General features: G+C 35.9%; 1 protein-coding gene across 8 annotated transcripts in view; it reads right to left on the bottom strand.

The window, feature by feature from the left end:
• Positions 1–3561: 3561 nt before the first annotated feature.
• The window catches only part of si:dkey-151g10.3 (serine/threonine-protein kinase WNK3), a 65447-nt gene continuing 54753 nt past the window's right edge, over positions 3562–14255 (bottom strand). For 5 of the 8 annotated variants that reach the window (XM_058764390.1, XM_058764386.1, XM_058764385.1 and 2 more), the window contains 7 exons: positions 13770–14025; positions 10766–10848; positions 9280–9596; positions 8963–9198; positions 8755–8853; positions 7980–8161; positions 3562–6170 (listed from right to left, as the gene is read on the bottom strand). In XM_058764390.1, the coding sequence (XP_058620373.1) occupies positions 5721–6170; positions 7980–8161; positions 8755–8853; positions 8963–9198; positions 9280–9596; positions 10766–10848; positions 13770–14025 (1623 nt within the window). In that variant the 3' untranslated portion in view covers positions 3562–5720. The remainder of the gene's footprint in view (positions 6171–7979; positions 8162–8754; positions 8854–8962; positions 9199–9279; positions 9597–10765; positions 10849–13769; positions 14026–14255) is intronic. The other 3 variants (XM_058764389.1, XM_058764388.1, XM_058764387.1) reach the window with 2 other exon arrangements.

Below are 14255 nucleotides of genomic sequence, written 5' to 3' on the forward strand. Positions count from 1 at the left end.
AATTTATTTAAAAAATGTCAGATTTCTGGCAGCAACTATAATAATAACCATGTAATGAAGTCAGAAATATAAAATTGGACTTAATAAATATAGCAAAATAATTTCATAAATGATTTTAAAAATACTCTGCACATGGTAAGAATATAGAACATGTATTTTCAAAATGTGTTAAGCAAATTGTAAATTTTAAGTCCTGGCCAGTCATGGCCTTATCATGGTCCAAGATCTTATCTTCCTCTAGTCTCAAAATTTTTAATCTGGATCTTAAAACAAATAACAGTGTGAAGTCAGCTAAAATGGGCTATGAGGTAAAATGGGCCAAATAAGGTTGTAGCATCATATCTCTTTAAATTTTTACAGAAAATCACAATAACTGCTCTTACGTTGTTGCTTCAACACTTGTTGACATATAACAATAGTTTTTATTGGTCTGAGTTTTTTAAGGCAGGCAGGGCAGAGTGTTACATGAAGCTTGTCAGAGAAATTGTAAGGTAATTGAGCCTGACAAAGAAAATTTCATTAATCACTAATAAGGGTACTAAAGCAATTATAAGTAAGCTTTCCAACAAAGCAAAGGTTTATGAACAATGTTTTGACATGCTCTTTCAAATAAAAAAAGTTTAATTTATAAAAGAAACAAATTTGGTAGAAATGGCTGGTTAAGATAAAATGGGCCACAATTTTCAGCTGAAATAGGCTGCATACACACACACACACACACACACACACACACACACACACACTTTTAGACAGAAATTGAGGGTGAAAATAGGTTTATAGGCCTAGATATGTATCCATACAAAATCTTAAATCTTTTAAAAAAAAACATACAAGCATACACACATACATGCACACAAAAGACACCAATGCACAGAAACACAAACCTATACAACATCATTTTTATCATCACTTTATCATTTTTAATTGCATTGTTTAATTAAATATTCATTCAACTTTCTATTTAATGAAATACATTTATGGTGTTGCTATGACACACTAAAGACAACAGTGTCAATTTACTGTTAATAATAAAATTATTTAAGCTGAAATTACCTGTGTTGTTTGGCCCATTTTACCTGAATGTTGTGCCGTGGCTCAAGAAGGTACCTGTTGATACTCTAACTCTCATAATTGTAAAACTTTTATATTAATAAGCTATGCATGAGATCTAATGATATTCTTATAAATTAGCATGGGTCTCTTAAATATATTTATATTTTTTTAAAGTGAAAAAGTATAAAAGTTTAAAAATTATGAGAGTTAAGAGTATCAACAGGTACCTTAAGTCACTTACCAAAACGTGGCCCATTTTAGCTGACTTCACCCTATTGCTGCATTATAAGACCAAAAATTAACAAAATTACATGTATGGCATTTAACTTTCTTAACGAACATTTTATCAATTGAATAACATGGAATATTTGACTGTCCCACATTAGTCAAAACATGCTGTCCCACTTTTGAAACATCATTCCTAAAGTGGGACGACAAAGATTTCTTTAAACAGAAAATATTCTTAACACATTTTAACAATATTATTGCAAAATTTGTTGTGCAAATACACCACAAATATAATTTGACAACAATTTAGAACATTGTTTTATTTATAACAGATTTGTTTCCTTATCATTAATTTTGTCTAAATCCTATGTCACTGATCTCAGAGTGAACTTTACAAGAGGTACTTCCTGTTTGATGATTTTCATGACAATTTCCAGAAAGTCAAGTGATTTCAATAACTGATTGAATTCAACACCAATCTCGTTAACTTTAATGTTGTAAAAGAAGAGATAAACGCGGTGAAGCTTAGGTGTCCCACATTAGTCAGTGTCCCACATTACACTAATCCACCCCATATGACGTTCAATCTTGCTTTTTTTTAGGTCATTAATAATTTTAGGTATATTTAGCTAAATCTTCAGAGTTTCTCCTCACCTGTTCTAGGTTTTATGACGAGCTAATGTAATACTGAATGCTGATTGGCTTGAATGGTTAGGCCTACCTCTGTCCATGATTGGCTATATTTCATTTAGCCTCTCCCTTTAAAAAAATTATTTTTATATAGCCTATTATTTACATGTCCACTCTGATTGATCAGTTTAGTAATAATTACGGAGACTTAATGCCAGTCTTTTTTTCAGTCTATATTCTTAAATACAGCCCGATCTCACAGCAATTCGTACATATTTTACAAGGTGGCTAATTCGTACGACCGCACTCGTACAAATTCATACAATATTTTATATGAAGACTGTATAAGATTAAAATAATTGACAATTGTAAACACTTTTTATATAATTTTTTTTTAAAAAGTAAAATTGAAATTCACCTTTATAGAATTCTACAAGTTTGACTTTTTTCTGCTTATTTTTAGAATTTTTCTAAATTTACTTTAACATGTGAAAAAGCCACTGTTCTAGGGAACAGAAACATTCCCCTCCCAACTCGAGGAATCACTCATTTGCATGAGCACTAAATAGCTTCCTTCAGGACATATAGTTATGCTAATCACAGAGGGTTGAGTGGTAATAATTCTACAGGTATTACACAGAAAGTCCAGTCAGACTCTGGTCAGAGTCCCGCAGTTTTATGAGCGGGTCGTCATCTGCAGAGGTTCTTGCATGGGTTTCTTGTTCACAGTGAAGAGCATTATTGTACTCGTGCCATGTCGACTGCTTAATCCCCCTATTGATGCATATAGACCGAGCTATCACAATAGGCACATTGTCAAGGGGTTTGGTGACTTCTGAACCCGCAGCAGAACATGCCTGTTCTCAACAGACCGTCCACTGTACAGTGCTAAACACTTACATCTGAGAGAACAGCAAAGCTCACGCTTCATTATATATGAATTTGCCAGCTGCAGGATGATTCGTCATTTTCTTAGCTGACTGGAAAATCTGGTTTTATGGTGCTCAACATTTTCAGCTTTCTAGAATTCTGGCTAACATGTTTCTTATTTAAAAAACAGCTGGACATGTTTTTTTCAACTTTTTGTCTTTGCATTGATGGCCTAAATAATCTTTGTTGAACTGTTCTTGTCATGTTGTGGTAATTTTTATTTATTTTTTTACAGTAAAGAGTGCCTAGAATGTCAGGAGGACACTTTTGAGACCTCTACTGGTATCAGGGAATATTACAGGCACTGTTATCACAGCTTAAAACAATGTTGCCAAGTGACAAATGTTATGAGCAAATAAATACTTTTAAAGAAATTAATACTTTTATTTAGAAAAGTGATCAAAAGTTAAAGTACAGACATTCTTTAAAATTTTCTATTCATCAAAGGGTCCTGAAAAAACGTATAACGGTGTGTTAAATATTAAGCAGCGCAACCTTTTGCAATATTGATACCTTTAGCAGCAAATCAGCATATTAGACTGATTTCTGAAGGATCATGTGACACTGAAGACTGGAGTCATGATGCTGAAAATTCATGACGCTGATATTTTCAAATAAAATAGAAAACAGTTGGAATATTTACGATAGTTTTAATTAAAACAGCGACAACGTTTTGTTCTTTTGAAGGTGACAAAAAAATAACCCATAACACTTTGATGTTTAACATTTGATGTTTATTTTTGATTAGTTACAAAACATAAATAGAATCAACAGTTGAATTAGTTACAATTTACAGTAGCTAAATCACCAGCAATAAGTTTAGTCCTCTATAGATTATTTTCACTTAAATAACCTTTAGCTATTGGTGGTCAGTCAAGTAATTCTGGGGTCCCCCTGGTTTTACCATACAACTTCACCCACACTTATACCTTCACTGTAGAAATGATTTGGCGTCTAATATTTGCAATCACTGGCATTGGATTAAAACCCCTCTAAAAATCAAAATATTATATCATGTAGTAATCTTTGAACAAACGTTTGGGGTAAAGTTGGAAGCCAGGGGAACTCGAGAAACCGTTTAAGGACCTGTGTCTTATCAGATAACCACAGCTTTCTCAACACTGATCAGTACACAATTTTACATTTTTTACAACCCCTTTCAAAATACAAAAATAATGCTTTCTTTTTAGATTACATTTTGGTAACACTTCAGCAGAGGGTTATCTTTACATTTCCCATTTGTACAGATCAAATGGATAATGTTTGGAGTTTTCTTAGACAACAGCCTTTTTACTCACCACTAGTACTGTTGGTTTACCGTGAAGAGGTGGGTCTTGTCTTTAGAAAAGTGACATAAAATACTGGAAACTGAATGACCGCAACCCTCTGTGGGCAGCGGTCATGTTGACCTCTTTTTGTAACATCCACAAGTTCAAGCATTAGCACAATTTAAAAAGCTTCACAACACAAACCGGTTCCTCATTCCCTGTGCACCTTACACAATACATTCCACCCTGTCTATCTCTCACCTATTTCTTGAAAAATGCAGGTTGTCTCATTCGTACCAACCTTCTGTTACTTTTTCCCAACAAAACATTAAAGAACACAGTCAGTTTTCTGTATATGGGTATTGCAGACTTACGGAGAATGCATTCTGACAACCGCTTTATAAAACCAAGTAGTCCGGCTATACAACAGAGTTGCGTAGCTGCTGATTTAAAGGCTGGGCTCTGATATCTTGGTCTAGCTGAATCACACAAAAGCTTTATGATCAGGAAAAATACACTGTAGAAAGGCAACCTATTTCTGGATTTTCTCCCAAACTTGCTTGGCAGTTATGTAATTTTCCACCAGAGTAGTACCTGATGAAAAGCTAGATTCAGTGAGGAATACATCTTTTTGCCAGTGTTTTGCTGATGCGTTGCATTCACTAAAAGCAAACTCACATTTCACAGATCACAGTTCGGTGTGCACGGAAGCACATTCATACGGGACTGTGCAAAAATACACAAGAACAAGAACAAGCTGCATTCACTTCACTTGAGCTTTCCAAACAGCCGTCTAGTCTTGCACACTTCACCATGGGATTAATGTTAATAGTGTAAACCTTAAAAGTATGAACGTCTGCTAAAACAGAGAGGAAAATACTGCAATCGTAGTAGCTAGTTTCATTTGAAAACAAATGAACTTGTGTTTTTTTTCTCTCTCAGAATCAATTGCAGGATCTTAAAAGGAATTAGTCAATGGCTATTTATGTTATTCTAGAAAAAATCTTGGCTAAATCTAAAACGTTACTGCTATTTATCATCGTAAAATATAATACATGAGGAGCATGCCTTATCCGTGCACAACGATTGTTTTCGTAGCTACGATGATGGTTGCAAGGTTACCATGCTCTGCGCTGGAACATGCGATTGATCCCGCCGCTGGCTGAATCCGTTGTGCTCTACAAAGATGGCGCTTCGCTGCTTGACGTCTGGTTGTTGTTGTCATTTCTGTGCGTATATATAAAAAATATTTCTTTTAAGCTATACAGATCCACGTCACAACAACACAGAAAAGATGAATTTAAATATCAGTTACTAATTGCACTTTTTAAAATTCAAATAGTCCTTTCGTTTGAAGCACTGATAAATAAAAACAAAGAGGATCATATCTCATGTCAAAAATGTCTCTATATAGGGCGAGTTAAGTCGGATAGAAAACTTGACGGTGCGGAAACACACAGAGGATATGTATTGAAAAATGCAACACAAACGCACGCTCACACAAATACACACACTACAGTATTTATACACCCCCATACCCACACACACCAACACGCAACCGCTTGCTACTAGTGTCCTCCCTGTACAAGATGTACATCGGTATCCATCTTCTCACTGCTGTCCTAAAGGAAGGGTGGATGTGGAGGGTTTGGGGTGAAGTTTGGCACTGGGAGGCAGAGCGGAGGTGGAGCAGGAGGAAGAGGAGCATGACGAGGAGGAGCACGAGCAGAAGACGGCGTCTTGATTGGCGGCGGGGGCAGAAGCAGCGGTGATGCTGGTGGCGGGGGGCAGCGGAGGCCCCGCCGGGGTTATGAGGGAAGGCGCGCCGGACACCGAGGACTGGGGTCCTGACAGGAGCTGGAGGGGAGACGGGCTGTACTGCAGGGGCTGGCAGTGCAGATGTGCGTTCTGCTGGGAGAGAGGAGTGATGGGAAATTGCGTCGGAGGCGGCTGAGTTTGTCCACTGATGGTACTATATGAGGTGGGCGCCACAGTAGACATGCTGACTGATACTGGAGCGGTCAAAGGGGCTCCGGAAAACCAACCCGACGAAGCTGTTGTCTGCAAGATACAAACGTTATTTACTTATTGTTCGATTTTTATTATTACAAATACCAGTTAATACATTCTCAGACAAAAGGATACAAAAGCTGTAACTAGGGCGTGACCTTTTCAAAAGGTACACTTTTATAAGGTTTATGTACTAATATGTTCCTTTAAGGTACCAGTATGGACTATTTAGGTACAAAGGTGTATCTTTTGAAAAGGTACCTCTCTAGTGACAGCTTTTGTACTTTTTTTCCCCCTGAGAGTGTACACATGAATCCAAAAGTCTGATATTATATTGAAAAATAAGGATTGAAAAATCCATTTAAATTTGGAAATCTGAAAAATACAAGTTTTAGGGATTTTGACAAAATTAATTCACAAATAAATTCATGAAATTGATCATGTGACTCTTTCCACAGACAATAATATTAAAACAAAAAGGTTTGTTACTTCAAATAAAATAATGGTAACTAAATTTAAATGACATTAAATAAATCTTTAAACTTATTTGACTTTAAACTTAATTGATTAATGCAGTCAAACAGCAAGTTTGTTATTTATAGTGATGGTACAAGTCGACATGAAATGGAAATTCTGAATGTCCTATTTAGTTCAACAGCATATCTAATGTAGGGCGGGACTTTATTCTGTCTATCAGGAATTGATTGGATCATAGAACATGTTGACGCTTGTTACAATCATTTCATGAGTGTGACAGGTTGCTGGAGAGAACTAAAGCTCATCAGGCCGTTGGACAACCTTATTGCCCAGCCCTTACATCTGTTTGTGTGTCGTCATGTTTTGTTTTGGTAATGTTTGCTTGAAAATAAAAAAAATAAAAAAATAAAGATTCTCAAATCACTGAGAGCATTCAAGTGTGCTTTTGAGTATTAAACAGTCAGCACAGCATTCATCTCATTTACAGCACCAGCTTTAAAGCCATCACCTTTTAAGATGATCACTGTTGGAATAGAAGAAGAAATGTTCTCGTTATTATGCAGAATCCACAGGTTTAATTGTCATGTTGTTGTGAAATTAGCATTTTTCTGCGGCCTGTAGCTGATTCTTAATGGTGTGCTCCTCACTCCTGGGTGTCTTTAAAAAAAAAGGCTAAACAAGTACGATGTTGAGGACAATATTTTTCAGAGTTATGTACTTTCATACTGTTATAAACTTTTTAATGTAGTGATCGCCCTGTGAGTCTAAGCACACAGTTTCTGTCAGGGGTCACCAAACTTGTTCCTGGAGGGCCGGTGTCCTGCAGAGTTTAGCTCCAACCCTAATCAAACACACCTGAACCAGCTAATCAAGCTCTTGCTTGGTATTCGTTCAAGGCAGGTGTGTTGAGGCAAGTTGGAGCTAAACTCTGCAGAACACCGGCCCTCCAGAACCGAGTGTGGTGACCCCTGGTTTACATCATGCTGCATAATTTCTAATGAAAAAAAAAAAAAAAAAAAAAAAAACATTCTATTAGAAAAAAAAGCTAAATACAAGCACTTTTCACTAGTGGTCTTAAGGTGGAGTAATGATTACTATTGTTCAACAAATGTTCATGGGCAAAATCCAGTAATTTCAATAGAAATCCACACAACCTGATTTCACAATGGGTTCAATTTGGTAACAAATTCACTGATGGTTGGTTTGAAAGTGATTTCTGCGTGAGCTGTGCTTCATGAATCACTAAACTACTAGACTTTTTTTAGACTGCAAAATTCCACACAGCAAATTTTGAACACCACTGTATATAACAGAAAATATTTGAACCCATACAGGCTAGTCTACATATGCATGTTTAAGACATTTACTTCATGTATGCTTTACCTCAGTAGTCTGGCCCCAACCGCTCAACTCCTGCACTTGTTGGATCTGTTTGATTTGATTCAGTGAAGGCTTGGGCTGAACAGGACAAACTGTTTCTTTTGACCACTCATCAACGAGCTTATGCAGCTCATCAGTGAATGTGCTCTTTCTATTGGAAGAACCCTGGGCTGAAGGACTCTGGTCTGAAAACAAAACGACAGAACTGTTAAATAAAAAAGCCATTCCTCAGATCAATTCTCAGCAATTACATTATTGTTCAAAAGTTTGGGAGCTATAAGTTTGTGAAAGAAGTCTCTTATGCTTGTTTTTGAAAGAAGTCTCTAGTGCTTTCTAAGGCTGATCAAAATACACCAAGACAGTAATATTGTGAAACATTATTACAATTTAAAATACATTTTTCTATTTTAATATGTTTTAAAATGGAATTTATTCCTGTGATGGCAAAGCTGAATTTTCAGCAGTTATTAAAGTCTTTAAATGTCACATGATCCTTCAGAAATCAACTGTTTCTTGAGCACCAAATCAGCATAACAGAATGTGTTTCCATATATTTGTGGAAACTGTGATATTTTTTTCCAGGATTTCTATATTTTTTAAATAAAAAAAAAATATATTTTGTAACATTACAAATGTCTTTACTGACTCAATTTAATGCATTGCTAAATAAAAGTTTTTCTTTTTTTAAAGGAAATTAATGCTTTTATTCAGCAAGGATGCATTTACTGATCCCAAACTTTAACTTAACAGTAGTGAGCATGTTCTGTAGGTTTAGTACCTCTATTAGCAGCCAGTGATGGGGATTTATCTGGCTTGCAGTATGAGTGAAGCCTGTTTTGCTCTCCACCAGAATAACTGCTAGACTGCTGAAGACTCCCTGAGTGTTTTAAAAATCAAGAGAAAAATGGTACAAGTGAATTCTAATTACAACAACTAAAAAACATAGCCTTATTCTAACTCTCCCTCTAATATGGTGGTACTAGTACCTTGGTGTGTGACTCCGTTGTTATCCATGTGAGAGTGGGGTCGGGGCCGAAGCTTGGCTTTGGCGGGTCGGGGTCTGCGCGGGGAGATGGCAAGTGGTGCAGCAGGCAGAGGAGAGGTCCGGGGCAGCGTCATGGACAGAGGTTGCCTGGGGTCTTTAAGAGAGCGGAGCTGCCTGTACAAATCCTGCAGCTCTCTGTTCTGTTGTGCCTGCAGGTACACCACCTCTTTGATGTGTCTACAAAGATAAAAGAGTGGAAGCATCAGTACGGAAAGAGAGGAAAAGAAAAACAGAATTGCAGAATTCAAATTCTCTCACTTCTCTCTCAGCTTGTGGAGTTCTCTCCTCAAATCTTCATCCTCCACCTCGCTCTCATCGTCGCTGCTGCCCAGGGGCGAGTGTGCGTGACTCCTGGACGCTGTAGTTCTCTTCTCGTCTTTCTCGCCATCTTTTGCTTTAGATTTTCTCCTCTCTCGCTCAAGGTCAGGTGACACAGGGGAGCTGTCGGTCAAATGTTCCTCTCTCTGTTCGGCCTGGGTGACTGAGAAACGCCCAACTTTTCTTTGCGTGATCCCTTGGCTTGGTGCAGCGTCCTGTGTTGGAAGGGGCTCTGCAGACTGGGACACTGGAATCACCTATGAGAAAAGAGAATCGGAACAGTTGATCCTTCACTCAGTATAAATGAACACAATACAGTACATATAACAAAAGACAAAATAAGTGTAAACTCCAATAGCTATGAAAACACTAGTTGAAGTGTCATATCAGGGAAAAAAAAGAAAGACTGTGATCTTTTAGTGCAATCAAGTCACGTTGGAAGGATGGTGTTTATGAAGTAAGCACATGAACAACACCAAGCTCATAAACAATGTCAGATGAATTGATCAAGATTTTAATTTCAAAGTTAGAAGATTCATTTGAACAATCAAGGCAGAAGCAAATTTTTATTGTCCACATTTAACATTTATATACACTACCATTAAAAAGTTTTAATGTAGTGTATATATTTAAAAGATATATTTATTTTAAAAGATTTTAAATCATGTCCTTAAGAACTTTTTGTTCATCAAAGAGCCCCCAAAGAAATGTATCATGGTTTGCACAAAAATATTAAGCAGCACAACTGTTTTTAATACTGATAATAATAAAAAATGTTTCTTGAACACCAAATCAGCATAATAAAAAGAAGTTCTGAAGTATCATGCAACACTGAAGACTGGAGTAATGGCTACAGAAATGGCTACTTTGCCATCACAGAAATAAATGACATATTATATAAAATATATTAAAATAGGATAAACATTAAAAATTGTAATAATCTCTCACAATATTACTCTTTTTTACTGTATTTTTGAACTACATGAATGCAGCCTTGGTGAACATAAGAGACTTATTTCAAAAATATTTTAAAAAATCTTACCGATCCCAAATCGTGTACATAGTAGTGTACATTTTCAATTATGAATGTTGATGCTACAATTTCATTTATTCATATTTTGTGTACTGCTGATGCAGAATATGGATGAAACCTCCTACTTGGCTAGTTTTTTAAAGTGACATTTGTGTGACCATACTATTCCACAATTAATCTCTTTGCCACAATATAAATCAATTTTACACTCAATGCACATCTTTTTAATTTGTCACAGTAGAACTAAAAATCTACCTTTGACAGATCACATAATGTGTATGTGGTTTTGTCTCGACGTTTACAGTTCTTGTCTGACAAGTTGAGCTGAAAGGCTGAGCTTTTGCAAAATGAGAATTCTCTGTACAGTATACAGTGAGTGAATGATGATAGTACCTGGAAACGGCCTCTACGTGAACACGGTTGGTCATTTGTAGATGTCTCTCTATCCTCCGTCATCCCCTGGCTCAAGTTGCCATCTTATCATGAAGAATAAAGAGAGAGACGCAAAGACGAGGGAACACAACGACAATAGTAAAATGAAATGAGAACATACAGAAAACACAGTGTATTTTGTATATATATATATATAAAAAAAAAAACCCATAAGCACACAAACAGACAAGACAAACACACAACAAACACCACAGACAGAAAGGTGGCATTAATAACTAAAGCACACAAGAGATCTTTGACTAATAAGCATCCATGCATGTTCACGTGGTATTATCATAGAGTCAGCATGGCAAATTACACCATCACTGGCAGTCAGTGGACATGAATACGAATATGATTGTTGTCTCAAACGTCATGCTGAGTGGATGCAGAGTGTGATGGGGAATGGGTGTGGGGAAGGGTGGCAGGGAGCAGCTTTAACAAACAGTAAAACCACTTCAGGAAAGAACAATCTCTGCAGTACAACTTCTAAAACATTAGAGAATAATAAACACAAGTAATATGCCCCCATCCATCCACACTCACACGATTGCATTCATCTGTCTGATTCTAATATCACTGCCTAGAGAGCAACAGTGATACCAGTCAGCATGTGTGTATTATCTACATCTACAGTGTGTTCAGAGTGTGTATACAGAAACACTGTATCATTCCAGGGACTATTTCTAGGTGATGATGGTCCTAAGGTGCTTTTCATGATACACAACTATACACATATATGCATGTTGAACACGTACAGTCTGTTAGGCCTAAACTGCTGAAAACTATTGCTCTATCGTTTTGGACCGATGCTACAATATATTACATTTAGGTTAGTACGTTAGGAATGGCATACTACCATATTATTCAAACTATAATAACGAGCACAGAATGCAAATGTTCAGTTTTTATAGAAAAAAAACACACAAAAAAAAAAACACAAGCAATAACTATTTTATGACCTTTTAAAATATTAATGTTTTTCTCAATCTGTCCTTTTTAGTACACTATTAGATCATTTAACATAACTTTATTTCAAAGATGCCACTGAATGTATAGCATTCAAAAGTTTTGGGTCTGTAAGATTTGTAAATATTTCATATGCTCATCAAGGCGGCATATATTTTACCAAAAAACAAAATCAGTATTATCATGAAATATTATTACAATATATTAGTGCTGTCAAATGATTAAAATCACATCCAAAATAAAAGTTTTTGTTTTCATAATATTTGTATGTGTACTGTGTATATTATATTATATATATATATAAAAAAAAAAACACACACATGCAGTATATATTTTGAAAATATTTACAAGTATATGCATTTATATTCTTATATTTTATATAAAAACATTCAATATATAAACAACATTTTTCTTAAATATATACATGTGCGTGTGTGTGTATATATATACATATATAAAATTAATGTACACAGTATACACATATATTATGTAAACAAAAACTTTTATTTTGGATGCGATTAATCACGATTAATTGTTTGACAGGACTACAATATATCTATTTTAATATATTTTGGTAAAGCTGAATTTTCAGTAGTCATTACTCTAGTCTAGTGTCGCATTATCCTTCAGAAATCATTCCGTATTCAACTACACTGATTTAATGTTTGAGAAATATTTATTTTTAGTAATTAAAAAAATATTAAAATTATATCTAAAATAATAATTACACATTGTATAACATTCATCTTTTTATTATATTCTTATCAGGGTTTCTTGATGAACAGCATTTCTTTGAAATATAAATATTTGGTAACAATGTCTTTACGGTCACTTTTGATCAGTTTAATGCACTGCATAAAAGAATATTAATTTCTTAAAACAAAACAAAAAAGTTTTACAGACCCCACACTATAGAATGGTAGAGCAACATGTAACAATTGTGAAAAGTTTTTAAACTTAGTGTATACTGTGTACTGTTTCACATATTACTTTTAAACAAAAACGCAAAGGACAGCAGTATGCTAGTACTCCATTCCAAACATACCCATGGACATGCAAAAAATATAGAAAATAAAACCTTCCAAAACTCTACCCAGGTAGGAAAGAACAGGATATAATCTAAAGCTCTGGGAGAAAATAAAAATTATGTTCATATGAAAAATGGATAGCGAACATCTGAAAAATAGCTGTTTGATATACATTGGAATGACTTACTTGCTAAAGCTTCAGTATTAATGGTGCATACAAATATTAAATCTAAAATGTCATGTGGCCAGACTAATTTAAAAAAAAAAAAAAAAAGTTTGCAGCTGTTATTTTTGCATTAGAATAGACTGAAACATAATTAGAATGGGCATGATGAACAAAATGTACTGTGGCATCTAGTTTCACGCCTCTTCAATTACAAAACAAATAACAAATAAACAGGTGCAAACTTCAGACTCTGGCCCATGCTGCATGTAAACAAGTGTGCTATTTTGTGATTGCAGGTGCTCTGGGTGAGTGAGGCAGGGTGCAGGAAGGTGAGGGGCGTGGGCACCACAATACTGCACTGCATACGGTGGGACTGGAGACTCAGATCCAGGTGCGAGGCACAAGGGTCATCCCTCTTAGTTTCTCTCCCCTTTCTACACTCCTCTGTTCTTACCCCTGGGTAACCCATGCAGACAAAACGAAAAGGAGGCTACAACATAAGCGTTAATGTACAGCAGAGCAATTCAGTTCAAACAAAAACTAAAGCAAGAAAAATGTATGGCTAGGTGATGTAATGATTTCAGTACAGACTAAACACAGCAATGAACCACGTCACCACGGAAGAACTATTAGGATTAATAATTAATTATTAATTCTAACAGTGTTATTACAAATTAAGAAATCCCTATCTAGCAAGGTAAGAGTCAGCTACATTCATTTGGCTACATAAACATTTGTTTTAAGTCAGTGCCCACCCACACCCCTCACTCGCTCTCTCTTGCGTGCTTCCTGCGGACACTACCTTGCTGGACTCTGGGCTTCTTGAACAAGCTGGCGGAGTGGCGCAGTTTGCACGCCCAGCTTTTGAATTTGCGAGTCCAGGATTTCTTGCTAACAGGATTTCTGATACTAGGACATGTCAGGTTTAGGCCAAAATATCCACCTCCTTCATTGAGCTGCTGCTGCTGTTGTCCAGGCCACAGGGGGACAGGCGGCTGAGAAGAGGAAGGCAACAGAACATCTCCAGGGGTGGAGCATTCAGTGAGGGAAGGGGGAGCCTGGACACCACACATGAACAAGAGGAGGGAAACAAATTTAAGAAGTGCGTGAAATGGCTAAAACGAATCTTAAATAAATCACACCATTATTTTAGAAATGTATTGTGCTGTTTAACATCTATAACCTTTAAGAAAAATTCAAATTGTTTCTTTTTTTTTTTTTGTAGGAAATAGTAATATTATAATTTTTTTTTTTTTTTTGTGTGTTACCCTGACATTTTCTACTTTAT

The sequence above is a fragment of the Onychostoma macrolepis genome, chromosome 23 (genome assembly GCF_012432095.1).
Source record: "Onychostoma macrolepis isolate SWU-2019 chromosome 23, ASM1243209v1, whole genome shotgun sequence".
In the NCBI taxonomy this organism is placed as follows: domain Eukaryota; kingdom Metazoa; phylum Chordata; class Actinopteri; order Cypriniformes; family Cyprinidae; genus Onychostoma; species Onychostoma macrolepis.